General features: G+C 38.9%; 2 protein-coding genes across 3 annotated transcripts; both read right to left on the bottom strand.

Annotated features, from left to right (window-relative positions):
• Window positions 1-15909: 15909 nt before the first annotated feature.
• On the bottom strand, window positions 15910-18837 carry tmem53 (transmembrane protein 53). Its single transcript, XM_042497995.2, has 3 exons — window positions 18593-18837; window positions 18299-18402; window positions 15910-17425 (listed from the first exon to the last, which is right to left on the bottom strand). Exons 1-3 carry the CDS (start codon window positions 18645-18647, stop codon window positions 16727-16729), a joined length of 858 nt encoding a protein of 285 aa, XP_042353929.1. The 5' UTR covers window positions 18648-18837; the 3' UTR covers window positions 15910-16726.
• Window positions 18838-19810: 973 nt separating this feature from the next.
• toe1 (target of EGR1, exonuclease) lies at window positions 19811-26712 on the bottom strand. Of its 2 annotated transcripts, XM_088085004.1 has the most exons (9): window positions 26357-26712; window positions 25649-25689; window positions 25382-25478; window positions 24937-25095; window positions 24562-24675; window positions 23155-23303; window positions 21973-22135; window positions 21824-21844; window positions 19811-21133 (listed from the first exon to the last, which is right to left on the bottom strand). In XM_088085004.1, exons 1-9 carry the CDS (start codon window positions 26480-26482, stop codon window positions 20390-20392), a joined length of 1614 nt encoding a protein of 537 aa, XP_087941130.1. In that variant the 5' UTR covers window positions 26483-26712; the 3' UTR covers window positions 19811-20389. The 2 variants fall into 2 exon arrangements, with proteins under 2 accessions (XP_087941130.1, XP_042353852.2); XM_042497918.2 differs by lacking the exon at window positions 21824-21844 and having other exon boundaries at window positions 26357-26708.
• Window positions 26713-26778: the final 66 nt, after the last annotated feature.

The following is a 26778-nucleotide window of genomic DNA, read 5'->3' as shown; positions in this document are numbered from 1 at the left end:
TACCTTCAGCTGCTTTGACACTGCCGCACAGGAACCGCCCTGACAACTGCTAACTGCAAGAGCATCCCCAGATACTGGCAGAACTGCAAGCCAGCTTGTAGCTGCACACTGTAGCAAGACAACAGAAATCACTGAAATTACCAAAGATTTCTACATTTTTTGATAATTTACCACTCATCTTAAGTTTGTTGGAAATGTTACCCCAGGCCCAGTTTTTCTTGCGGTTGTACTTATAAGTTGATAGCAGTGTAATTCTTGGTACTCAGACACCAACATTATCGGCTCCTTCATCTTGTCTTCCTTCTGCTTTCACAGTGTCCACTATTTGATTTTTTGCGGCAACTGCCAGAAATTCAACATGAGGAAATCTACATGGCAGAACAAAATCTGTGCATGTTCACATAGTTGGCATTTGCTTCCTACCCCTAAGACCGTGTTCAGCAGTGCTTCCCCTCTGCCACAATCCCTTCAAGGAAATGAATAGAGGAAGCGAAATCGACAAACCAAACTGTGTCTCTAGATAGGACCATTTGCATTACACATTGACCACGGTGTCATTATACACGCTTAGTACACAGTAGAAGTTTCAGTTGGATGCAAACTGCAACCTCACCACTAGATGCCACTAAATCCTGCACACTAGACCTTTAAGACAGGTTTGGTCTGAATGCTCACAAAGTCATCAATAAAGAGTCAGAGCCTGTGGAAAACTTGTCTTTAATCTATAAAGCATTAAAGCATTAATAACTGGATTTTGGGTTATTTATAAATGTATCAGTTACAACTTATAAACTATTAAGGTATCAGTAGTGTTGAAATGACTTGTTTGTAAGATGCATCTTGATGCGGACGTGGACAATTCTGCATTGATCCAGTGAAAGCACATAATCGATTATAACAACAACATTGCTAATATTGCTTATTGATTTTCCATCTGCAGCTGGAAAATAAAGTTCTATAGTTATGAGAACTTCCTGGTAGCAACCAGCGCGGTATAGTAGCAACATCGCACTGAATTGTGGGAGAACGGAGCTAGCTGACTGCTTGTTGTTCTTGATGAAAAAGTAGCCATGTGCATTAATATAGAAAACTGAGGATGCAATGCATCGTGATACATTGTGGAATCAAATCGAATCGTTGACATGATAATTGTAGTCAGATTAAATTGTGTGACCAATGTAGATGCATGGCCCTTTAAGGTATACCTAATCAGATGTTATTTCATTTTTTTAAAAAATAAAAAAAATTATCTCTGGCTTTTTGCCCAGCTTGTAGCAGCTTATATTTACAGTAAATCTGTAACACTGGCAACAAACTGCATTTGACTTATGGTGTAATATTCAAGCTAAACATTAAAACCCTAAAAATTCATGCAGAGGACACAGTCTGACATTAATTTTGATATATACGTTTGTCTTTGTATGTTTGCAACACAGAGACATGGGGAGAGATCAGAGACAAGCGATGAAGATAAAGACACAGACAGACAGAATGACCCAAGATGAAGAAAACACATCATCCTGGATACTGGACACTGTCTATTTCAGGGGCCGATCTCTTTCATAAACACACACACACACACACACACACACACTACATCTACGATATGTCGTGCTGTCCATTTGAGGAATGTTCCTGTCAAGCAGGAAGTCCTCGCCTGGTTGTCAGGTAACCCTTTGATCCATCACGCAAGCCACTTCCTGATCCCTCACCCCGTCATACCTACTGATCATCACTCACATGACACACTTCCTGCATCACACCGGGCGTGTTTGTGTGTGCCACTGAATACATGTTTGTGTCACTGAGGGACAGAAAGGCTAGCGTATCCAGGTTGACATCAGTTGCGCTCCTGGCTACTAACAGAACGATGACGGAGGTGAAACTGATATGTGCAGACAACAAAGAGAAAACGTCTTCAAGGCCTTTCACGCACTGTGAGCATCATCAAAAGGGGCAGATGGCGACGAGTGTTACCAAAGAGGACAACTATCCTGAAAATCATTATCCTCATGTTCAATCGCTCATTTACTTGCGGCTGCAAAAGCAACATTTTTCCCTTTTTGAGATATACATGGTGGCAATACTCAATACATTTTTAGTCTTATATGTGGTTTAAAAGTCACCTCCAAACGCCATCCGCACTAACCTTAACGTCAGCACGGCTAAGAAACAAAGAGTTCTATAAAAGAAAGACAAAAAGAAGGAAAGAGGAAGGCGAGCTGCTGATTCTAATAGAATCTTCACTCATCTCTCTCTAAAAGCCTCCTCCAGAAACAATTACAGATAAAAAATGAACATTGCCTATTTCAAACAGAACATGCACACATTCATAACCCCCTAAACCAATTGTAAAAATGGGCCCTTTCTCTGGATGAGCTGCAAATGTTTTCAGACTAATACCATTTCCCTCATCAATCGGCTGCTAATGACTGCGAGGTTTCAGAGTTGATGTGAGGGAAGGGTCGCTGGCACATAACTTTGTCTGGAGAACAATGTCTACAAACTCTGGGGAGTGATGCTTTGCAGAAAAGGTGAAATCCACAGTTTACATATGTGATTCCCATGATCCTGGACTCTTTCATCAATATTGACTATCTTTCTATCTGAGCTTGTGAACAGAGAGCCAAGATCATAATTTGCAATGTTATTGAGAGGTGGAGACATAAATGATAAATTGCAGTGGACTTTGTGAACTTTTAGGCTGATTTTGCAAGTTTTATGTGAACTAAGGATGTAGCTAATTTCATAAATGTACCTAAAACTGACAAAATACTGATCTAGTCAAACAATAGGCAGGTTTCCACTACAGATTTGTGCAAAAATTAAACCAAGAAGGATGGCGATGGATGTTCAAAACATTAGCAGGTTTATTATATGTGGGAGTAGCCATGTATGAGGGAATTCTGGGAGGTGATAATCGAAATGGTGGATTCAAAACTTCCAGATGATCTGCTTTGTTATGTTATGCGATGATCGAGTTATGCGATGCAATAACACCTCTAAAAATTGCTCACAATTTCGCTTATTACAGCATTACAGTAAAACTAGTTTACTAAAAATATAAAACAAAAATGTGTAATTCAACTTAAAGTGGAGTAACATAAAAAACAAATTAGTCATTACAATAACACCTGAATATCTGCTGCACATGATGCTCTATGTTTGCAACACCTGTGTGACTGCCGAAATGGTGACGTGCCTAGAGAGTCTTACCCCTAGTCCAGTGTAGGTTTCCGTTGCATAAAGAGATAGTTGGAAAAAAATATCACAAAAATTCAGACACAAGAATTTGTCTTTTCTTTTCTTTTCAAGAGCATGGGAGAGCCAGTTTATAAATCAATCAATTACAAGTATAGGAAGACAATGCTAACTTGATGATGACTGGACGTAGAAATGTTATGTGGAGTTCTTTAGTGGATCAAAAAAGATAAGATAAGATAATCCTTTATTAGTCCCACAGGGGGCAAATTTGCTGTGTTACAGCAGCTCTGAGGTACAGGATAAAAAAACAATCTGATAGTAAAAAATTGTCAAAAAAATTAGAAATATAAAAAAAAATTGAATAATAAAGAACAAGCTGCCAAGTAAATATGTATACAACAAAGCAAAAATACGATCCATGGGACAAACTTTCAAGTGTGAAAAAGGCCTTGCACAGACCTTGAAAGGATTTTTCAATTATTCTGTCTACTAGGCCCCGTCTCAGGTGACCAAAGCAATACTGAGAATTGTAACAGGTCACCAAACTCCAAAAACAAAAAAAAAAAACAATAAAGTGTAAGTTGCATTTTAATAGAACAAATAAACAAAAGAACGGAAATGTCCATATACAGACGCACAGCTAGGGCAGAAATGGAAGCTGCAAGGCTGAAAAAGTTTGGCAAAACACAACAAAATGCTCATTACACTAAGTCATAAAAGCATAATACTCAAACTTGCATTATAAAAAAACTAATTTACACATTAAACACTCTACACTTGTTAAGCTTGGACTCTGTTATCATTACAAAGTCCACCACTTAAGCATACAACATAAATACAAAGCTGCGGCCGGCTGTACAGTAAAAACACTTGAGAGCACACATGCCCTCCATCAAAAATTAACTTGAGTAGCTTTGATAATTATACGGCAGTGTGAAATATTTAACAGCGAGCAGAGAGAGCTGTTTAGAGCAGTGCGAAGCAACATCAACTTCATCCAGAACAATAACAATTACAAACTGCTTACTGCTCTCTCGGCCACTGCATATCTCACTGTGTCTCACTCTGGCTCTGGGCTTCTCTTTCTGCACCTTTCTATTTGCATCCCTCTCTCGCTCTCCGTGGTGACGGGAAGGAGGGGAAGGGAAGGAGATGATTTAAGGTAATGAGAGGAGTAAAACATCATTAGTGCAAATTAACTTTTGTCAGCTGAGGTGATCTTGGTGGGGGTGCTTCTGTCACCGGCGGCAGCTCAGATAATGGCAATTTATGCATTAACGTGTGTTACAGTGTGTGTGTGTTGCAGTTTGTGTGTATGTGCGTGCGTGATGATGTCCACTGAGGACACTTTCAGTCTTAAAGGGCAAGTCCAAGCCTTTGAAGGGCCTTTCTCAGAATGTTTTCATGCGAGGTAATCTAAATATAGCTGTTATATAAAAGTGAAAAGAGATTTCATAATAATCAGCAGCTGGAATAAAAGGTAGCATTCTGGTCAAAACTGTTACCTAAATATGTTTTTTGACATTACTTTGACAGATATTCCAATTTTCTTGATGCTTTAAGTCTTGCTTTGCTTGTGGGTCACTTTTGTAAAATGAGAGGGGGCAAGAGGCCAGAACGCAGCTGCCCTATACATGTTTTTAGGATTTTAGGACGTTTCTAGGATTTTAGATTGTTTCTGGGATTTTTGCAGATTTCTAAGATTGTAGGAAGTTTCTACGATTTTAGGACATTTCTTGACTTTTAGGACATTTGTAGGAATTTAGGACATTTCTTGGCTTTTAGGACATTCCTTGGCTATTAGGACAGTTCTTGGATTGTAGGAAGTTTCTAGGATTTAGCACATTTCTTGCATTTCAGGATGTATTAGAACACTTTGAGAATTTTAGAGCATTACCAGGATTTTAGAATGTGTCTCAGATTTAAGGACATTTCGTATTGGATTGGATTGGATGTTTCTGGGATTTTAGGACATGTCTAGGATTTTGAGACATTAGGGGCTTAGCTAGGACCTCTGTCAAGGGGTACAGGGGATCCTCTACCTGCACTATTTTCATTTAAAAAAAAGCTCTATTTGGATGCTGTTTTATTCACTCTGACCCCTTTTTGTATATAGACAAAAACAATTCCCAGTGTGAATCACTTTATTTTTATTGTGAATAGGTTTGACTTTGCAATGAAATTATTGTTTTTTTTGTTCTTATTCGTGCATTTTTAAGCCATCTGAAGTGTTACAAGTGCACGTTGTTCTCTGTTGTCACCTTTCTCTCTCTCTCCCTCTCTCTCTCCATCTTTCTGTCTCCCCAGCTCTGGCAGCAGAGGGAGGCATGGTCATGTTTAATGCATGTGGTTTGTGTTGCACTCAGCGCTTGAGAATGGGCTCCAGTCCATTAATTAGTAACAAACGGTCGTTGGAAACAAGACAGGCCCGGCACAGGTCAACCAGCTCCAAGGTCTGAAGTGATGTGGACACTGATGTCTGCCCTGGGCCATCTACAGTCTGCAGCTGGGCTCCACACCACCTCTTAACTGAGTCACAATGTGTACAACACTGGGCACATTCTGTCCTGAATTACTTATTTGGGATGCCAATACTGGTGGCTGCTTTTGCATGCAAAGGCCTGCATGTAGTGGATGGTTCAAAAAGAAAAGGGGATAATGACTGCAAAAGGTTCACTATACACAATGGTTCCATGTAGTTAGGATATACTATGCTGAATTGTCATCGGCCGTGGGGTTACATGCCAATAACCATCCGAAACACAGAAAAAAAGATTAGAAAAAATTAGAAATTAGATAAAAAAAGAAAATACAGGCAGAGGGCGAAGTCACTGCAGAAAAGTATGCCCCTCACACTGAGAGTGGGTCATAAGTAATGATTGAGAGGGATTACTTCTGTATGAGACTATAAATTGTTTTTTTATGGATGATCCTGCATTGTATATTATTAAAATTATATAAATTTTATTATTAGATGATGGGGGGGGGGTAACAAAGCAGAAGGATACTATTTCCAAACAGGTGCATTTGAGAGGGACGATCAAAACACAACTTGAGGAAAAAACTTCACCTGCAAAAATAATGATGTTAAAGCGATGATTTTAATCAGGCAAACGGTTTTGTGACAAAGACTTAAGAGGGCTTTTCTTTGTCACAAGACTGTTTGCCTGATGAAGGTCTAGTTACAGAAAAATTGCCTTAAAATAATTATTCTTGCAGGTTAGAAATTGTGCGAGAATTTTTATTATTTTATTATTATTATTATTTATATTTATTTATGGTCTGTATAAAGTGATGTGATGTAATGTCAATAATGAGTTAAGTAATTATGTCGGTGGTTTTTTTAGTGGCAAGGTCCGCCATTCCGCATATGGATTCACATCACCTACCCAGGTTCATGACATTCACAAGAAACAATGTATCTGTTTAATCCAGCACAACTTTGTTTCATTGATTTCCGCCTCACTGTTTACTGTTTACATCAGAGCTGTTTTTTCATTTTATCGTCATTGTCGGGTGCAAACTTTGTATCTCCACATTTCACTATTTTCATTTTTTTTCATAAACTAATTTTATTGGTCCCCCTATATGTCTATTAGTGGGTTTTACCATTTCACAATCAATGAAAAAAATTAATTTAAAAATATTATGAATAACCTTTCTATTGCCATTGGATCCTTTTTAAAACACAGTGTTTTTTTCTAATTTCTGAAAAATAGCAATTTTGGAGATAGGAGGTTTGCACCCGACAGCAGCGATATCCTAATTACTTGAGATTATTTTTCAAAAATCTCACTTTAAATATTTTATAAAAGCACAGATAATCAACCCTATAGTATTGTTGCAATATCATTATCAATTATGGTCAAAAATATTAATATTCTCCATTTCGCCCAGCCCTTTAAATGACATCTAAGGCCTTGTTTAATGCAGTCAGGATTATTTCATCTAATATCTAAGTTCGCATTAGAATTTCAGCTTTTGAAAAAAATGTCAATATCGTGATCATTTCACATGCACCATGATTAATCGTTTTGTTTTGTGTAATTAAAGCAACATAAACCCACTTGGCTTCTCTCTGAGCTACTCAAAATGTTTCCTGTATTTTCAGGAGTCTGTGCAAAGGATATCAGTTAATTAACCAGTAGGAATAAATTATTTGTAATTATCACCACAGGACCAAAGAGAGAGAGGGAGAAAGGGAGATAAAAATCTTGTATGTTAATCAAGCCATGATGAATTGTCCACGCTCATACAAACACGGCCTCTTCATGAGTCCCCTGTGCATTTCGTATTCACACACACACACACACACACACACACACACACACACACACACACACACACACACACACACACACACACACACACACACACACACACACACACACACACACACACACAAACAGCACAACAGAGTGGGCGGAGAGGAGAGAATTAATTCTATGAAGTGAGTTGGCAAGGAGACACTGTATGTAGATAAGTGGTGGGGGTGTGGACGATATGTGTGTGTCTCTACGTGTGTGTGTGTGTGTGTGTGTGTGTGTGTGTGTGTGTGTGTGTGAAAGTATAGGATTAACTGACCATATTATGTGCATATGTGAGACAGTGTGTGTGTGTGTGTGTGTGTGTGTGTGTGTGTGTGCAGAATGCCGAGCAGAAGTGTTGTATACTCAGCAGGGTGTTACTCTCTGTGTGTGTGTGTGTGTGAGTGAGAGAGGACATAAGTAGTGTACTATTGTCATCCCGGCCTCCGTGGCAATGACATATCTTAATCTGCTTAGTTAGCGGCCAGGGGTCTTTAGCTAACGGATTATCAGCCAGATTTGAGTAATAGACTCCTCATTTAGCTTTAATGCGTTTTGCATAGAGAGCAACCTCCCCTCATCACTCTTTAAGATGAATCGGCTTCCCGGCTACAAGATAGAGGAAAAAAAAAACTTCTAAAGATATTAGTCTGCCAGCAACTGCATAAATCATAACATTTTGCTAATGGAGGCAAAGTTAAAACACTAACACGGCCTCTGTAGTGTACGGGCAATGCAATATGCACACATACACACTCGGGTAGGCAAACATACACACACATACTGGTAATACTATTACAAATGAATCTGTTTTTTTTTCTTAAATTCAACTCTCCATTACATGGCTAACTTAAAACCTTACTTGTAATCCCTAATGTGGCTTCCAAACTTTTTGGCTTGTGAGCTTTTAATGAAATAGTTTAACATTTTTGGGAAATACTATGCTAAAAAATATGTACTTTCTTACCACAAGTTAGATGAGAAAACTCTCAAATCTGTAATGCTCTATGATGCTAGAGCTAGCAGTGCTGAACTTAGTTTAGTATTCAGGCCGCAACACTGTCTAAAGATGGAGAAATCCTCGTACAAGTACCTCCAAAGCTGAATAACGAACATGAAATATCTCATTTATTAATGTAAAAACAACAAATTGTGGTTTTCACGGAGAGTGAATTAGAAAGAGTGATTACTTGGCTTCTTGGCACAGCCTGGTCACACATTAATGCTAAGCAATAGTCTCATCCATAGACTGCATATAAAGATGGACAACATGACAGCTGCCCCAAAAGTGAAGCTTTAATGTCTCGATCACCCCCTGGTGTCTGGCTGCAGTATAGGTCATAAAGCCCGCCCCTCCATGTTAGTGAAAAGGAAATGAGTTAAACTAAAAACTCAAACAAATTGTTTTCAAAGATGGTGTCTGTCATTTAAGTTAGTTTCTATCACCACAATAATTGTTTGAAGCGGTTTGGGTTTTTTTAAAGATGTGCGTGCAATTCCATGTGCCCGCATTCAATGGTGCCGTTCATAAATGGATGGACAGGTGTTTTAGCGGGAACTCCCCCATTGTGGAGATATTTTAGGTTCACTTAAGCATAACAGGGGTTAAAATGAGGATGCGTCATTCATCTTTTTATACAGTCTATGGACTTCTCGTGTTTGTCAAGATGTGTGCTGTACGCAGTCAGTTTTCTGTGTTTTCCATAGTTGGCTTTTGTAAATATCTGCATCTGTCTGCCTTCTGTCTGTCCAACCACAGAGCGTTTCCCAGAGACCAACAAACAACATTAGTTGCATTATGTGTGCAACTCAAAGCCAGGTGTGCTTTTAGCAAAATCTGCAATCTCTCCTTAACCAAAACCAAGTAGCTTTGTTGCCTAAACCTAACTGCTTATTCCTTCTACAAGATACAACATAAAAAGCTGCCCCTAGTGGCATTTTAATAACACCCAGGGCTCCTGCCTGAGTGGCATGAATGACGGGTAGAGCCGACATCATGTTGTTTTCAGCGAGACATCACTTCATTTCCAGCAGCGACTGTGGCACCAAAACTGGGTATTTATTCCCAAACAAGATCTTTTCCTAACCATAACCAAGTGGTTACAAAAATAGCCACATTTACCACAGCGTTACTGAAATGTGAAATTTAAGTATATCTGTTACATAACAATGTACAAATACAACATATCCAAGGTTTGCAGAAACTTACATTGCCAACATTTATCCTGGAGATTAGGATGCATAATCAGCTCTTGATCACCTTGCAGCACTGCTTTGGTTCTTGAACTCAAAGTTGGGTACGAGGCTGCCTGCCTAATTTTAATTTAAATACTAAACTGAAATTCTTAAATAACAGATGGCCTGCAAATTGGACTCTCTTGGGGATTTTCATCATTGTTCAGCATATAAAATATTTTTTAGTCCTTGTTAGAGTACAAACATGACAGATACACACACACACACACACACACACACACACACACACACACACACACACAGTGGGATATCCGGTAAATAATAGATAGCTGACATAAGAGTCCTACAGCTTCCCTTTGTGTGTTAATGATCATTTATCATCTCATGTTCATCACATTATGACGGGGCTGAGAGAATGGTTTCTCATTTTGTTGCTTTGATAGCAATTTTAGTGAATGCAGCTACAAATTAATGTCTTAAATCCTGAACAACATTAATTCATTTTTGTAAACGTTTGAACTGAAATGAATAGATAATTGCTTATTGGACAGTATTTGTATTAACTAGTGAAAAGGAATGAGAGCTTATTCCCACATTTCTAAATTTCTAAACCTTCAAATTCCTGTACAATCATGTAAAGTCATTTGAATGGAGTCTTCAGCATGCTGAGGTAGAATGTGTGTGTCACACTTACTGCAGTGTATGTTTTACCTTTAGACACACCTCATTAGATTCTTCCTCTACACCAATGTGTGTATTTGTTTATTGCAACCAAGTGAAGGATGCATGTAAAAAAAAAAAAGTGCATGCCACAAAATCTGTGTATCTCTTTCTCTCACACACACCTGCACAAGGACACACACACACACACACACACATACAGATATTCACCCACAAACAAACACAGACAAAGCAGCCCAAGGCCTACCACTGCCATCATACACGCCACTTGGCCTGTCTGTGTGACACGCACAGTTTGTTTGGTAGTTTTAATTTGACAGGGCTCTGAATAGAGCTTCTGAAACACACACATTCACACACACACATACTTGCTCAGACCTACACACACACACACCTTTAATTTGACAGCGCTCTAACAAGAGCCTGCTGCTTGTCAAATGTTCTCCAGTGGCAGCAGGGATCCGCAGAGCCGAGGGGGTTCTGTTCAAGGACATCTGTGAAAAACACACACACACTCCTCCTCTAACACACACTCGCTTTGAATAGGCTGAGAGAGGCAGCCTGCTGCACCACACGATGGGAGAGAGGCTGCACACACGCTGAGGGGTTTCTACACTGCTGTTCCTCTCACTCTCCATCTATGTCTCTCTGTCTCTTTTCCTCCTTTATCTAACATTCCATCGCTTTTTTGGCCTCTTTTGGTCTTAAGTAGAGGGCTGAGGGGCTGAGATAGACCAGGGGAGATTTTGATGACGGCTCCCTGTCTGGTCCAACAAGCCGATTCCCTCCTCAAAACACACGCACACACACACACACGCACACACGCACGCCCACACACGCACACACACACGCACACACGCATGCCCACACACACACACACACACATACACACACACACGTCAATTTCCTCTTCATTCTTCAATCCAAACCACCAGGAGACCTTTTAAAGTTACTCAAAGGCAGATGGGACTTTGGTCCTGATCCTCTGGATTTTATCCCATTGAAGGTGTGTGTTTGTGTGCACTTATGACGCATTTGTGTGTGTGTGTGTGTGTGTGGGAGCTCCCATGCTGTCTCGGACTCGGCTTCCACGAGACACTTTGCTCATTAGAGGGAAGAGAGGGCGACTTGAGTGACTTCTCGACGGCTCCCCGCTCAACTTGATCACAAGGCCAGTCCCGTGGCGCGAGAGAGAAAGTGGAGGTTTCGACGCCCTGCGTGTCACCTGGAAAATACAGCGTGACACAACTGTGTGTGTGTGTGTATGTGTGTGTGTGTGTATATGAAGAGATAAGAATGGGAAGACTTAAAAGATTATATGGAGGGGTGCAACAATGAAAAAAAGGTGAATTAAGTATGTATGAATTTAACAAATTAACACAAATTCTTGCATAAAAAATGGAAATTTAGATAATTATTTCAAGTGTCATACTTTCATGTTGCAGTACTGCAAACCAGTGTGTAAAGGGAAATTCCAAAAATAAGAAAATAAAAAAAAATCATTGCCATCATTGGCCATGAAATCACAGAATGTCAGACGAAAAATCAAAATGTCAAACATTATACAAAATCACCCTCAATCACCAGAGAAAGAGCCGCTGAGATTTGCCATTAGATCCTATCTGTTTCTGCGTGTGTGTGTGTGTGTGTGTGTATGTGCGTGCGCCTGTCAGATAAAATACTGCACTTCCCCATGCAATGATCTAGAAGAAGGGTTCACAGGGAAGCATCCCAAATGTCAACACATACATAAACACAAACATTTCCTTTCTTTTGAAACGGATTGACATTAAACTGGGGAACATTTCTGAGAGAAAGTTCTTTTTTGCATGATAACCAGAGATCCAAAGTGCAAGAGGAAACATTGGCACGTTTTAAGGTTTTGACTGTATTTCCAGATAAAACTGGCACTGATGTGACTCCGGATTGAAGATGCTTGCAGGTCTTGCGATGATGAAAAGCCACCGGGATCATTTGAATCCTGTAAATCACGGCTAAAAGTCAATGTGTAAAGCCAAGGTCTATGAAACTATCAGTGTGGAATAGAGAACATAGACGATATGTTACCGCATTGCCAAGTGCTACCACTTAATACCATTAATCTTGGTGCCCCCCTCCTCCTCCCCTCCACCCTCCCCCACATCTCTCTCACTTCATCTCTGCGTTTGGAGTGCTTGGCGTCCTCTAAAAGTATGGATCTTGACCGCAGCCATTTTCTGTGGAAGAGGGAAAGGCTAAAGAGAAAGCGCTGACCCCTCTTCGCCGCAATTTTCCCCTCATCAACTTGTGAGACTTCATTAACTTCCATGGGGGTAATTTCTTCTCTCAGTGCGTTTCTCAGAGTGGGGGGGCTGTTATGACGTCTACTTCCCACCCATCCATTCTCAGCTATTCTCTATTCTTGCCTTTATCTCCCACCTTTAACTAAAGAGACTCGTTTTTTCATTGCTTTGTAATTTACTTTGCTTAATGTTAGAAAAATCACAAGAAAAATATCAATGTTAGATTTTTAGGAAAGCAACCTTCTCATTTTTCAATGTGAGGATTGTTTTTCTTGGTGCTCAAATTAACTGTAACTTTCTCCAAATTCAAAGCAGCTCAAACATGCACAGAAATAGCTTGTAAATGTTGCGTTTCACAGCCTTTATCCCTCAGGAGCCCAGAATAAAACACACACCGCTGAACCTGATCGCAGTCGGCTTGACGCTCAGAGTGGAGGCCTCAGTGAGATGTTGCATGATGGGAAGAGTGAGTCAATGCTGCCCTCTTCAGGAATACTGATGTATGGATGTAACACCACTCAGGTATTTGGATTTGCTTCATGGATGTTTTGGGGTGCCGTCTAAAATCGACCTAACTCTGTGCACTGATTCCATTATATCACTGTATATGTTATATGGTGGTACTTCAGTAAGTTGTGCAGATATTTTATTGTAAATTATGCATTTTCTTGCAATGTTGGTTCATGGCAACTTTATTATAGTTAACAAAAAGTAAAAACTTAAATAAGGTGTGAAAAAATATTTTTGGCTAAAAATGTCATTTGAAATGATCGTGTATTTACAAAACTTAAAATTATACAGGAAAGTTTTTTGTCTTTGTCAATTTGTCAGCACAACAAGCACGGGGCGGCATTGCAGGGTTCCTACAGCTTAAGACAAGTTAAATTTGAGACTTTCGGATGTCACGTGGAAATAAATTTAAGACCAATTTTACAACGACATAAATTTAAGGGAAAAAAATGGACCTCCAACAGTGACTTAGATTTAGGAGCAATTTTGTCCAAATGTTTATGATAACATAAAATGCAACTCTTTTTGGTCAAGTTAAAAACTTGGATGATATACTTAAAAAGCCGAAGAAAAAAAATCGAAACCCTCTATGATGGAACACATAGAAAACATACATTATTATAAAAGTATCCATTTAGGTCATGTTAATGCGAGAGGCAATACGTTAAGTATTTAAAAGTAAGTTATCAATTATCTGGAGATTTTACAGCACAAAATCAGAAAAAACAATTAATAAAATCCTTTTTTGGGGGGGGTTAAAACTGTAAAAAGATTGGATACATTTTAAAACCCATTAAGGGCCTTATTTTTGAATAAATTAATTTAATTGTGTAAATCAATAACAAGGGTTAAGAGATTGTCCGGTTTTTTAGTTTTAGTTAAACTAAAGGCCTTTAAATAAAGTTTTGTCTTGGAGTCTGTTATATTCCCAATTCTAAATACTGACAGAAAGACTTTCATTTTTATTGTGAATGCATATCAGTTCCAAACACAGTCTCATTAACTATTAATAATCAATATTGGCCCTGAAAAAACAATATGGGTCGACCCCTAACATTAAGAAAAAGACTAATTAAAGATTGCAGTATTTGTGCAGCACTTTAGACTAAACCTCTGAAAACTTCCTACGTTCCTCAAACAATGCAGGAGACCACCAACAGCATCAGAGCGGCCGGTCTCATGTGCACTCCAGTAAGCGATGTTCATCTGTCTGTGCCGATACGTAAACTTTCCTCTTTCTCTCTTTCTTGCGAGCAGCTCTACATGATACATGAAGTGCCAGGGCCAGGCCTGGCGCAGAGACAAATGCCAACCACTCGCTCTTCCAAATGTCAAATCTGACATGTACCAGACATTTCGATAACCGTCCCTGCTGGACCCATTCAGAGGCACGCTCTTCAAACAGTCCCTGATGTCTCATGACGAGAGCGGAGGGGAAATGGCTGGCTTTTATCTGCCTCTGGGTATGAGATATCACACACACACGTACACACACATACACACACCTTGTCTTGATGTCTTCTCTCTCAGTGAGCCCTCTAGTGTCGTACACAGAGCGAGTCCTTCTGGTCATCAGCCAAGGAATACAGCCGAGAGACCAGCTGAGGTTAAAATGAAACAGGCTTCAAAACCAATTTAAGAGTTTCCATAAACTTTTCCTCATTTAGAAAAATGACTGAAAATGATCCATAGTCCGTGTGCACGTATCAGTGCATCAATATAGCAAATGATTGAGCTGCACAATAGCACTTAACATTATTTTGATTTAGCAAAATGGCTTTAAAATGGGACTTACTATCACAAACGGCTCATGCAGAACAGTGAACACATATTTCAGTATGTATTAAAACAAACATACCCACAAAAAAAAGAAAACGGAGACCATCCTGCAAAGAAATTGCTCGGACTATCTTCAAACTCTGACTTCACTTTCACCTAAACTACAAACCTGTAAAAAGTTTTGTGATTCTATTTTGCATGCTTGAGGTGACAATATCTGTCCTCACACATACAGACAGATGTATAAACACCTGGCAAAATAGTCAAAATAGCCTCTGTGGTATAAGGTTCAATAATAATAATAATAATAATAATAATAATAGCTTTAGTTTTATAATTTGGTTGCTGCTCCAAACATTTGTAAATGAGAATATTGCTGCAGCTTGAACTGAATTTATTTAATTTTCCGAAAGCAATCTTTTATCAATAAACTTTGATTCTGAATCAGTCAATCAACCAGTGAAGCCGAGACGCTTTAAAAATTAATTTTCATCCGATTTTGGGACAACACTTCAGCCACTCTGTTTCTATAACTCTGAAGACAAGCACATTTGTTCAAATAAGGCCAAAGTCATCACATTCCAGGGCACTGTCGTGAGAGGTCATAGCAGAACAGATGAGCAAAGGTCAAACACACTATCAGGAATGTTTCTTTTTTAAACTATCACTGACACCAGCAAGGAAAAATCTGCAAACCCGGACAATGTTAGCTCAGTGGTTTATGATACACCAGGCAGAATGATTTGCAGCAATCCTAAACTTTACAACACCTGTATTTTTATAATAAAACGAAAGAATTTTGACCTCTTTCCTACTGCATCTGGACTAACGATATATTCTTTATTTTTCAAAGAAATCCATTGAGACTGACTCATCCAAACCAGTCTGAAATGATTCATGTGGTAAATATTAACCACTGGGAATGATTTGAAATAAATGGGCTAACAAACTTTTTTTTTTAAGAGCATTCTAATTTATTGAAGGCACATCCGTTAGAAAAAACACAATAGCTGTGCTGGACATTTACATTCAGTGTCAATCACCTTGTCCTTGAACTAAATCAATTGTGTATCACATGTCAGGGCAGGATATCCTACAATTTCTGGACCAAAAACAATCAAAAGGCATTTACTGTATAAGGCAACAAGTTTGAGATTTTTTTTTTGTTATTAATAAGAAAAGTATTCATTTTTGAGTTGCCTTCACTGTAAGCACCCCTGTGATCTAATCTTGATGACAAATTTAAGATTAAAACCATAAATATGTCGTTAATTTCATAAATAGAAGATACAAATTATTATTATCATCCGATAACAAGCCTCAGTTTTAGAATCACTACTACTAATGTACAATGCATCACATTTCACAGCAATATTAAATACCATTTAAAGTATTCTAAAGAATTTACTTTCCAGTGTATAGCAGGTGCTTGTATTATTATTTTTACAAATGGTATGTGACTGTTGCAAAAAAGTGGGCAGGGTTAGGCCTTTGAACCACACATTTTAGGGCTATGTGAATTACAGTGTGTCAGATAGCTGCTTTTCCAGACGTGGAACCGTAGATCACATCCGTGGAACCTTGCCATTATGTGCACTGGGACGGAAAAACATCCAAAATCTTGCACTTGTTCCGCTTAAATTCCAGCTGCCTTGCAAAAAACATTGTTAGCCTCATTTTCTGAACACTGAAAAGAAGTTGTCTGATTTTCTTCAGCCTGCTCGACAGAAGGTTAGGAAAATCTTGCGAGCTTCTCTCCGAGCCTCACTAATCCTGAATCCTCTGTCTCTTCTTGATCTCAGTCCCTTCCAAGTCCTTCATGCAAGCCACCAGGAAATCGCGGCACTTGAGAGCATACTGCTCAGGAAAATCCCGGAAATGACCGACATGGGGACTGGAGACAAAATCAAAACTGTCCACTGGGACGCCTTTCTGCTTGACGGTCTCCACAAAGAGCTCGATGTCCCTGTGCCTGATCACCTGGTCGGCTCTGGAGTACAGGTAGAAATGAGGCCAGGTGGGCGGTCTCTCCTGCACTGCGTCATAGTGGTTCTTGTGGATGTACTTGGTCAACGGGTAGAGAACGATTCGCAACAGAAAAACAGTCACGGCGAAAAGGGCTAAGAGGACGTACCTTAAAACAGGAGTTATTTTGGGGCCCAGGGTGGCCTTAAGTGCACGCAAGGCCCCGCGGACATTCCCACTGCCCGGGGCACTGTCCACTAAGGCCCCGATCACACACAAAGAACTGAACTGTTTATCACTGTGCAACAACTCTATAATGTAACGGTACAGCATGAAGCCGCCGTTACTGAATATGTGAAAGAAAATAGGACTGTTCTCCACCTCATAGTCATACAGGATCTCCAGCAACTTGAGGGCCGTGCTGCTCAGCTCCTTGTAGCCAAACGACTCTGAGATGAAGACCGTCTTCAGGGGAGCAGTGTAGCGGACGGTGACACATCCCTAAAAGTGAGGAGGAGAGAAAGTAAGACAGATCATATATGAGCTGCTAGCAGGTTTGTACTGCTTCAATTAAATCCCTAAGTTGTTAAATGTAGGGGTCGACTGATATTGGTTTTTCAGGGCTGGTACCGATATCTGTTATTATTACTCAATGAGACCAATAACAGATTTTTTTTTTTTTTTTTACAATAAAAATGAAACTATTTCTGTCAAAAATTAGAATTTGGAATATAACAAACTTTTTTTTAATTATTTCAGCAAATGTTTAATCAAACAAAAAACTTTTTTAAATAAAAAATAAATTATTAGAAATAGCTCCCTGAAGTTTTAGCAAGTTGACACTGACACTTTTTTGCATGTATTGCAGACTAGGGGTCAACCGGTATTGTATTTTCAGGATGGAAACTGATACCAATTATAAGTAGTTAATAAGACTGATAAGCGATATTTGGAATCAATATGCATTTACAATGAAAAAAAAAGGATGTTTCTATCAATATTTAGAATTTGGAATATAACAAAATTCAACAGTGTGTTTAAACGGCTTTAGTAAATGTTAAAACTAACACACTCAACACCATATGCAGCAAGTTTCCAGCAACTTTTTTTTAATAGAGTCGCGTGTAATTTATATCAAAAAAAGAATAATAAAATTGCTTGGTGAGGTTTTACAAAGTACAAGCTCCTCCCATACTGACACTTTGCACCTTTTAATAAATCATTTTTATCAGTTATTAAAATAAGATACTAATAATCGGCAAGATGCCAAATACTGGCCCGATAATTTGCCAGGCTGATAATGTCAACCTCCAGCTAAATGTCAACGCCGAGCTAATTGGTCGAGATGAATGTCTTGTGAGGGGATTTTATTACCTGTTCATTGTAGATGGAGCTGTATTTGGACAGATGTTTGTCTTTACAACCAGCCCAGCCCAACAAAATCACAACGGGCTCCTTTGTCCCCTGCCAGTGTCTCTCTGAAAACAAGACGCACGATGAAACAGCGCGTTACCAAAGCTGCCACAGTGAGCTAAGCTAAACCAAGCTAGCATGCTAAGCTACCAGCCGGCAGGATCACATTTTAACGGCTTCCTTGTGAGAAAAACGTTAGCATGCAGGCTAAGCTAACTGAGGTATCACCGTACAGTACAATGAAATGATGCTCACCCGATGTCCCCGCATCTGGAAACACGATATTGTAGTCTATTTCATCGTCTGCCATTTCTGTACGCGCGAGTATCAACTGCTGCTGTGTGACGGTAGCGTTTGGTTCATTTGGCTGTTGTAAAAAAGGATTCGAGCTACAAAGCGCTGAGATGAGCAACGCCAGCCTGTGACAGACGGACTGCAGACAGGTCGATGGACTGTCACTACACAGCCCCGCTTCCCTAATGGAGCATTTCTTCTTCTCTGTGCTCCCCGACAGCAGCTAGCATCCAGCTAATGTACCAATACCGCCCCGCTCTGTCTGAAAGTATTATGTCAGTCAAATTGATGAAATTCTGCATCATATTTCTCAAAACTATGGTCTTTTTTTGGAATTTGGAAAGACAACACACACTCGTTTTTGCTCCCATATTTCTATTAAGTTAAAGTAAATATATAAATTAAAATAAATATATAAATGTATTAATTTTATATCAAATTTATTGAAATCTGTTAGTGAGCACTCCTTTTCAAAGATAAAACACGGCTCAGATATGTAATGATAAAGTACACCTTAACAACAGCTTATCATCTTAAAAAGAAGCAATTTATCATTGCATTTAATACAAGATATTTACTTATTTTTGGATGTATTATATATATATACACACATATATGTGTATAGTGTCCATAAGAACACCAATATGTGTGGCTTGATTTGTAGGTTTTGAATTCATAGATTCAACTTTGGAGGAAATGACGCAGAGAAATTTGTAAAAAGTACAACTAAAATACCCACTAAATTAACTTAATATAAAATAAACACCCCCACCCCAGATAATTTCAGGAAATTACCTGAAATTTGCTCAGGGTTGAAAAGTTTGGGGGCCAAATATAATTTTATTTTTTTCTGTGTTCACCTTTAGAAAAATCTGGCACATGCATTCCTAGTGTTGCACATCAAAATGCTGATTATTCAGCACGTGTGCCCTGGGATGGTCACAATAAAAAGCCACTTAAATGTGCAGTTTGATCACACAATGCCACAGATGTCCAAAGTTTGGTGTCTCATTGGCATGCTGACTGCAGGGATGTCCACCATCTCTATTGTCATTTCTGTTACTTTGGCTGTACATCCAACTAGCATGGATTTTACAGGTATAAGACACTTCATGTGAATGCTTTTTGTCCTCCCTCTAGATAAACCTGAAGATACAATAAAGAGAAAATAACCACAGATCAAGAGCATTAGTTTATTTTCCAAAGTTACCTTCAGAACCAGGTTTAGAAAATCTGAAATGAGAGATAAACACAAATCAATCATCATCTCACTTTGGCTATATCCACGAAAACCTTAAAAATAATAGTTGACTAAATTAAAACAAGTGCCTCTGCATTGCAATTTATTGCTGGTTTATAATCATGAGTCACTAATACCATTATCTATGGATGAAAACAGAATTTGCAGAATAATTAGTATGTGGAAAAATCTACAGAAGTCTGTCATAGAAATGAAAACAAGGTTCTTAAAAAGTCAACAGAAATCATTACAAAAAACATGGACTTCTGTACTAAATTTAATGACAAGCTATCCAATAGTTGCCAAAATATTTCACTTAAAAAACAATTATGTCACCCTTGTGTTGATAGAAAAGTCTGGGATTCATCCTCTGGGGATCATGAGTGTATATACAAAATGTCACAGCAATCCAGCCAATATTTAAGATACTACAGTGTGGACCAGAGTTGAGGACAAATACTGTTATTCATGGAGGAGAAACTCAGACTGTGAGCCTGCACACTGATGCTGTGTGCACACTACACCTTCCCTCCCCACACCATCTGCATCTTCTGCACATGGGCCTTGGATGATTTGGAAAAGGTGCTTTTAACCACGTTGAGAGGAGCTGCCTTGCCGCTGAGGTAGACCTTATTGGCACACGTAGTAAGCCACGACTGCTCCTGCTGCTCCTTCTTCACAGCTCCCGCTCCCTCCTGCTTCTTGCTGAGGGCACACGAGTGAGCAAAAATGTATCCTGTCATGAAGGCATCGAACCCGGCCCGGTGCAATCCTGCGTCAGCCTTCTTCTGAACATCAGTCTTACGTGGGCGGTCACTGATGTTTTCCCTCCCTCTGTCCTCCGCACTGTCGTTTGCGTTGGTTTTTGTGGTCGTGTCGTCATCAGCTGTTGCAGGGTTTCTGAAATCTGGGTTGTCCTCGCACACTCCGTTCCCCTCGCCGCCTGTTTTCATGTCCTCTCCTTCATTCTGTTGTGCATGTCTGTCACCGTCCAATAGAGGCTCTCTGTCTGGGCATGACTCAGCTGCTTGATGGTCATCTGGTGTTTTTTCGGGATCCACCTCCATGTGAGGGATTTTGCAGTCAGGGGCATCGTCACAGATGGAGGATCCCTCCCCTGCCTGGCCTCTACCTTTCTTCTTCTCTCTATGTCTCTTCCTTTTTTTTCTCTTGTTCCCCGAGTCTTTCTCGTCCTGGAGGATGATCAGGTCAGTGTCGTGGGATAAAGGACACTGGGTGCCATTTGGACACCAGCCGAACGCCTGTCAGACAAACACAAAGATAGTTAACCCTTAGGGCCCGCTTTAATATTACACACACTCTTATTGCTCTGTGCACAGAATGCACTTTTCAAAATCAGGCCATAAAAAATATTACACATTAATGTTATTTTCTACTTTTCTTGAGTTTATTTTTTTTAAAAACCAAAATCAGTCCTTATCATAAATATCAAATATCCATTATTTTTCAGAATTTTAACCCTTTAAATGCCAGGTTTTTGTCATGATGCGGCTATGTTTTTAGATGAACCCCCCACACACAAAAAATAAATTATTTTCTGTGTACTACATGCTATGTAGATTTTTTTTGTTATTTGCAGCAACATCGATTGTGACAGTGCACCCAGTGGAAAAAGCATGCATTTTCTCCATATGCCAAATATGGTAAAAAATTTTGTAATCAGGTGGAAAATAGTAAAAATGACAAATTCCAAAGCAAAAGCCCAGAACGACACCCAGAAATAATAAAATGCATGTTTTTCTGCTTTGATGGTTGTGGGATCAAAAATCACAGTTTGAATGGGTTTTAATGGTGCATTTTTGCAAATTTCTGCCATATGTAAACAAAGCCAAAATAATAATAATAATAATGAAAAAAAGAATGAAAAGAGCAGAAAATGCACCACACAGTCCCTAAGGGTTAATGATAAATATTTATACACAAACACATACTGTCTTACTGGCTTGTGGGTTCTAATGGACACAGGAAAGAAAAGGAACTACTTTTAGTGTAGTCACTGAAACTTTATTCAGGATCTTCATTTAAGAATTTCTGTAAAACTGAAAGACTCCTTCAGGTAAAAGGAAAAAAGAAAACTCACAGAGAAGCGCTGGCAGATTTCAGTCTGTCCCTCTGCAGAGGCCACAGCTGGACACTCTCTGTAGTCCACATAGCTGGACGTGTGACCCGTGTACTGACAGAACTCAATATGGACGTGAGGCCCCGTCCCTCCAGAGGTCACACTGCGACTGTTATCCAGCTTACTGGAGGGAGAGGCAGAGGGACACAGACACAACTCGTTTTTTACTGTATTGATATTAGCACAATGATTGACTGAATGAATGACTTTATGGTGTCCTGATCCAGAAAATCATGGACTAGAATGAAGAAAGTCATTCTGCTCTGCTCTTCACTTATGCCACATCCATTATTTTGTTACATTGCATTATGGTTGATGCAGAAAAAAAAACTCCAGGGAAATTCTGATGCATATACACACAAGTAATTTGTTCACATTCAAAACTGTATTTATATTTATCTTAATTATACATTCAGAATTATGTTACAGAAAAAAAGATAAAAATCTACACACATTTTTTAAAACATTTTTTGAGGTCACCTTGCTCTTTTATGTTATATTTTTATTTTTCAGTTTTCTTTTTTCTTTCATTTATTGTGCTTATTTTCAGATGATTCTCTAGTTTTTAGTTTTTACTAATTTCTTGCTATTTTTAGGCCACTTATTGTTAAGTTGGTCATCGCCCTCCTCCCATGTTTTTGAAAGAAATCAAGCTCAGGTGTTGCTCAGGTATGAAAGGGCTAAAAAAATCGAATTATGCCAAAATATGCAAAAAGAGCATTTATCAATCTATATGCAAATCTAACACTTTTTGTAACAAAACCCAGCTTTCTTTTAATTGCTCTCTTCTATTTATTGCTTCATTGGTGATCTTTTACATTATTCTAGGCACCTATGTGTTTTATCTTAAATTTTAGAGTTGAAGTGGACAGCATGCTCTAATCAGTTCTTAACCTTTTGGCAAAGGGATACAAACCAGCAAATAATTGACCGAATTAAAACAGTTTTAATAAAAGAAATAAATCATCTATATTCTTCAGTCTACTCCTTTAAATTTAGTTTATATTGACAGTCCCGACATTGTTGAGCTCTTCAGGGAAATCTGTATTTTCACTAAATTTCAAACTGCAATCAAACAATAATTTCAGCACTTGTGACTGTTGTGTTTTCACTGTGTCTGTGATACTAAAAGTCTCTACTCACCATTTCTTATAGGCGTACTCCAGATAGGAGGCGGTGAGCCGGAGCTCAAATTCAGTGACATATTTGGTGTCAAAGATTCCAGCAGGAAACATCTCAGACAGGTCGGCTGTGAAGGTGGCCAAGCGGTCAGGAAGATGTGCATAAAAACTCTGGTAGAAAAGATGAGACGTATTCCATTAAGAAAAAACAACGCAGTCATTAAAAATAAATACAGCGTGCTGTGAGAAATTATTGCAATTAAAAGCAGATAAAGCCAATCATTACCATATGTAATATGGTTTGGTAATATATTACGGTAGATAATATGGTAATGACTGACAAGTCCTATTTGAAAGGTTTAATCTGTTATGTTTTGTTATTAACCCTTTAAACTGAGCAGATTGGTTTGATTTATTTTGAAAACATGGGAAAAAAAGGAAATCAGCAACTTTGCAAAAAATGTCCCACATATTGCAAGACATCAGTATATTTAGAAAATTATTTTTTAATAAAGCTTGGGACATTTTTCAAAGGAGTTACATTTAAAATGGTCATATTTATATATTTATTTTTTTGTTTTTTTAATGAATTAGAATTTTAAGCACCTCAGGCCATGTCCTTTTCTTGGTCGTTTTGTTTTTAACTTTCCCAATTTTTTGTTTGTTTGGTTGATTTTTTTTTGCTTTTTTTCCTTTTGTGTGCTAATTTTCAGGTAACTTTCTTGTACTTATTTGTTTGTGGCTTATTTGTACTCTTGAACTTATTTCTTGCTGATTTCTGGGTCATTTCTCCTAAGTTGCTAATTGTCTTCTTTCCATGTTTTTGAAAGAAATCAAGCCAAATTTCTTAGGTTTTGAGGCGTTAACTTGCTAAATAATGAGCCATTTCTACTACAATTCACCTTATTGAGGATTAATCTGCAAATATTTGATTGTTTCATTTATTAAAACATACGAAAATATTGAAAAATGTCCATCACATTTTATCCCAGACCCGTGCTGTCAGTGGTTTCACTCATTGAATTTTTGGGCAGAGGAAAATTAAGTTCATTTTATTTATGGAGTATTTTTATACAAAATGGGGCACAGGCAGTGGGTGAAAGAGACATAGGGCTTTGTCAGTCTCCTCTTATGGCAATTCTCACTGCTTATGTGCAGTTTCAGAGTGATTGGGCGACCCATCCAGGATAAAAATGGATGCAGACAGACGGACAAGATTTCTTCATTTTATAGTGCGACTGCTGCAGCTTTTATCCTAAAAGCGACTAGGTATCACAATGTAACAAGTGCAAAAAGTTTTGTTTCAGGTAAAGAGCAACAAACATAAAGATTTTCACTATTCAGTTCAAACGCATTTATGCAAACACAAATGTATGAAATTTACAGAAAAGAAAAAACCTGAACGGCAAACACAATAACTTGGTGGTACCTGATAAAGAAAGGCCATGTCGATGAGGCCGTTGTGGAGCACCAGGGGTTTCCTGGCATGCAGCAGTTCAGTGAATAAAGCTCGGATGTGGACACCTTTGTAATCTGAATCGCCCTAAGAAAGAGAGTAGAGAGAGAAGAACGCTATAAATTAGATAATAACATGAGGAAGGTCAACTGTCCTTCAAGGTGTCCTGTTCTATGTTGTTTGATGTTCAGTTCTATTTGTGTCTTGTTCTTTGTGTTGTGTGCCCTGTTAGAGACGTCTATAGCCCTTTCATGTTACGTGCATGTTGACATACATGAAGCAGAGAAACGCTGATAATAAAAATGATCCCATGACACTCAACACAGAACAGCATGCAAGTGTCATCACCGTATTATTGCCCTTGCAGTAAGGGATCCCGTGGGCGTACTGCTTGTTAAAGTCAAACCCATGCTGAACCAGGAACTGGACTGACTGGGGCTCGATGATGTACTCCTCTGAACACAGCAGGGTGAGGTTATACACCTGGACCAGGTAAGTTTCTGCAGCCTGGGGAGGAGATAAAACAGGGAGACACAGGCTTGATTTCACTGATAAATCCTAGAAGTCTGCAGGGGGCAAATTCTCTTATCTAATGTGATGAAGGTGCAGCAGACAGAGCAGAAATATTCAAAAATCACTTGTGTGAAAACCATCTAACTGACCACCTTCTGCCAGTTTATGTCATGCTCAGAAATATATAATACCCATTTGATATACAGTACATGGCCAGAAGTATTAGGACAGCAGTGTACACAAGTTTTATGCAATCAGAGAAAGCATCATCTTATTGTACCTTGCCGTCCAGTTTTTTGTAACAGGCGATTCCCAGAGAGAGGATGGAGCGAGAGCGAGCTGCATGACATATGGCTTTATATCTGTCCTCTATAGACCTGAAACATGACAGCGAGGGGTCAAACGTAACAAAGCAGTCAGTATGGCAATGACTCAAAACCACAAATAAAGCATCCATGGCTTCATGCACAATAAACAAACCTGTTGATACTCAGGTGAGTCTGTGTTTCAAAGAAGTGCACAGAGGACAGCTAATGTTTTTACTCACTCGGCCAGCAAGGACTTCCTGTTTCCAAGACCACTCAGCTCCTAAAAAAACACAGGAAACACTTACTAATGTTATCTTTCAATTGGTAAAATCATGTGATGAAACAAACACAACATTTAAACTGGCAGAGAAAGCAAACATGCACGTGGCTACATGTGTATGAAAGTAAAGATTGGAGCAGTGATACTCAACTTATGGCCCACAGGCCAAATCTGGTCCCTGATACAGTGCCAGGTGGCCCTACAATTATTTTGTAATTCACAATAAAAATTAAATGATTTGTGCTGAGAATTGTTTTTATATTTTTAGTATACATAAGGTGCAAAAGTGCATAAAACAGCATCACAACAGAGCTTGTTTATCTAAATAAAAAAATAAGTGCTACCTAGAGGTCCTAGCTAAGAGCATAACATCCTAAAATCCTAGAAATGTTCTGAAATCCCAGATATGTTTTAATATCATAGAATTTCCTAAATTCCTAGAAATGTCCAGAAATTCTACAAAATGCTCTAAAATCAGAAAAAAATGTCCTGAAATCCCCGAATACTAAAAATTCTAGAAATTACCTAAAATCCTAAAAACGTGTGTGTGTGTGTTGACCTTTAATGTACAGTTTGTTTACATGTTGGATTTCACCTCCTCTCATCAGTTCCTGCAAAACTCACACTGGAAGGGCGGACAGACACACAGACACACATCTGCACTTACCGTGTCCAGTGCAACGAAGGAAGACGTCTTAATGGCGACCACCATGGCAGGCCAAAGCTCTCTGAAGTTGTCATTCTGAACATCAATGACTGGAACTACCAGTGAAGTCGCCATGTTTGTGACCATTAACTGTGTAATAAGCTTATTCGCGCCTGACACGTTTTCCGCAGATGCCGACGGCTACCTGGAATATGAGCTAGCTTAGCTAACTACAGCAATCATTGTCAACTGCTCTACTTCTTGCTTGTTGCTTACTTGCAAAACTATCTCCACATATTTGGTAATTATTTTAGAAGTTGTTAATGTAATAGCACTTGTTCGGGTTCATAGCTAACAGCACTTCCACCGTAAACATTTCAACGTGCTTCGGGGTCTTCTGAAAAAAAAAACCTCAATGGTAGTTGGACGATTGCCTGAGCACA

The sequence above is a fragment of the Plectropomus leopardus genome, chromosome 12, assembly GCF_026936395.1.
Source record: "Plectropomus leopardus strain MGB_pleo_1.0 chromosome 12, ASM2693639v1, whole genome shotgun sequence".
NCBI classification, from domain to species: domain Eukaryota; kingdom Metazoa; phylum Chordata; class Actinopteri; order Perciformes; family Serranidae; genus Plectropomus; species Plectropomus leopardus.
The sequence above is the reverse complement of the archived record's forward strand: the minus strand, read 5'-3'. Positions and strand labels throughout refer to the sequence as shown.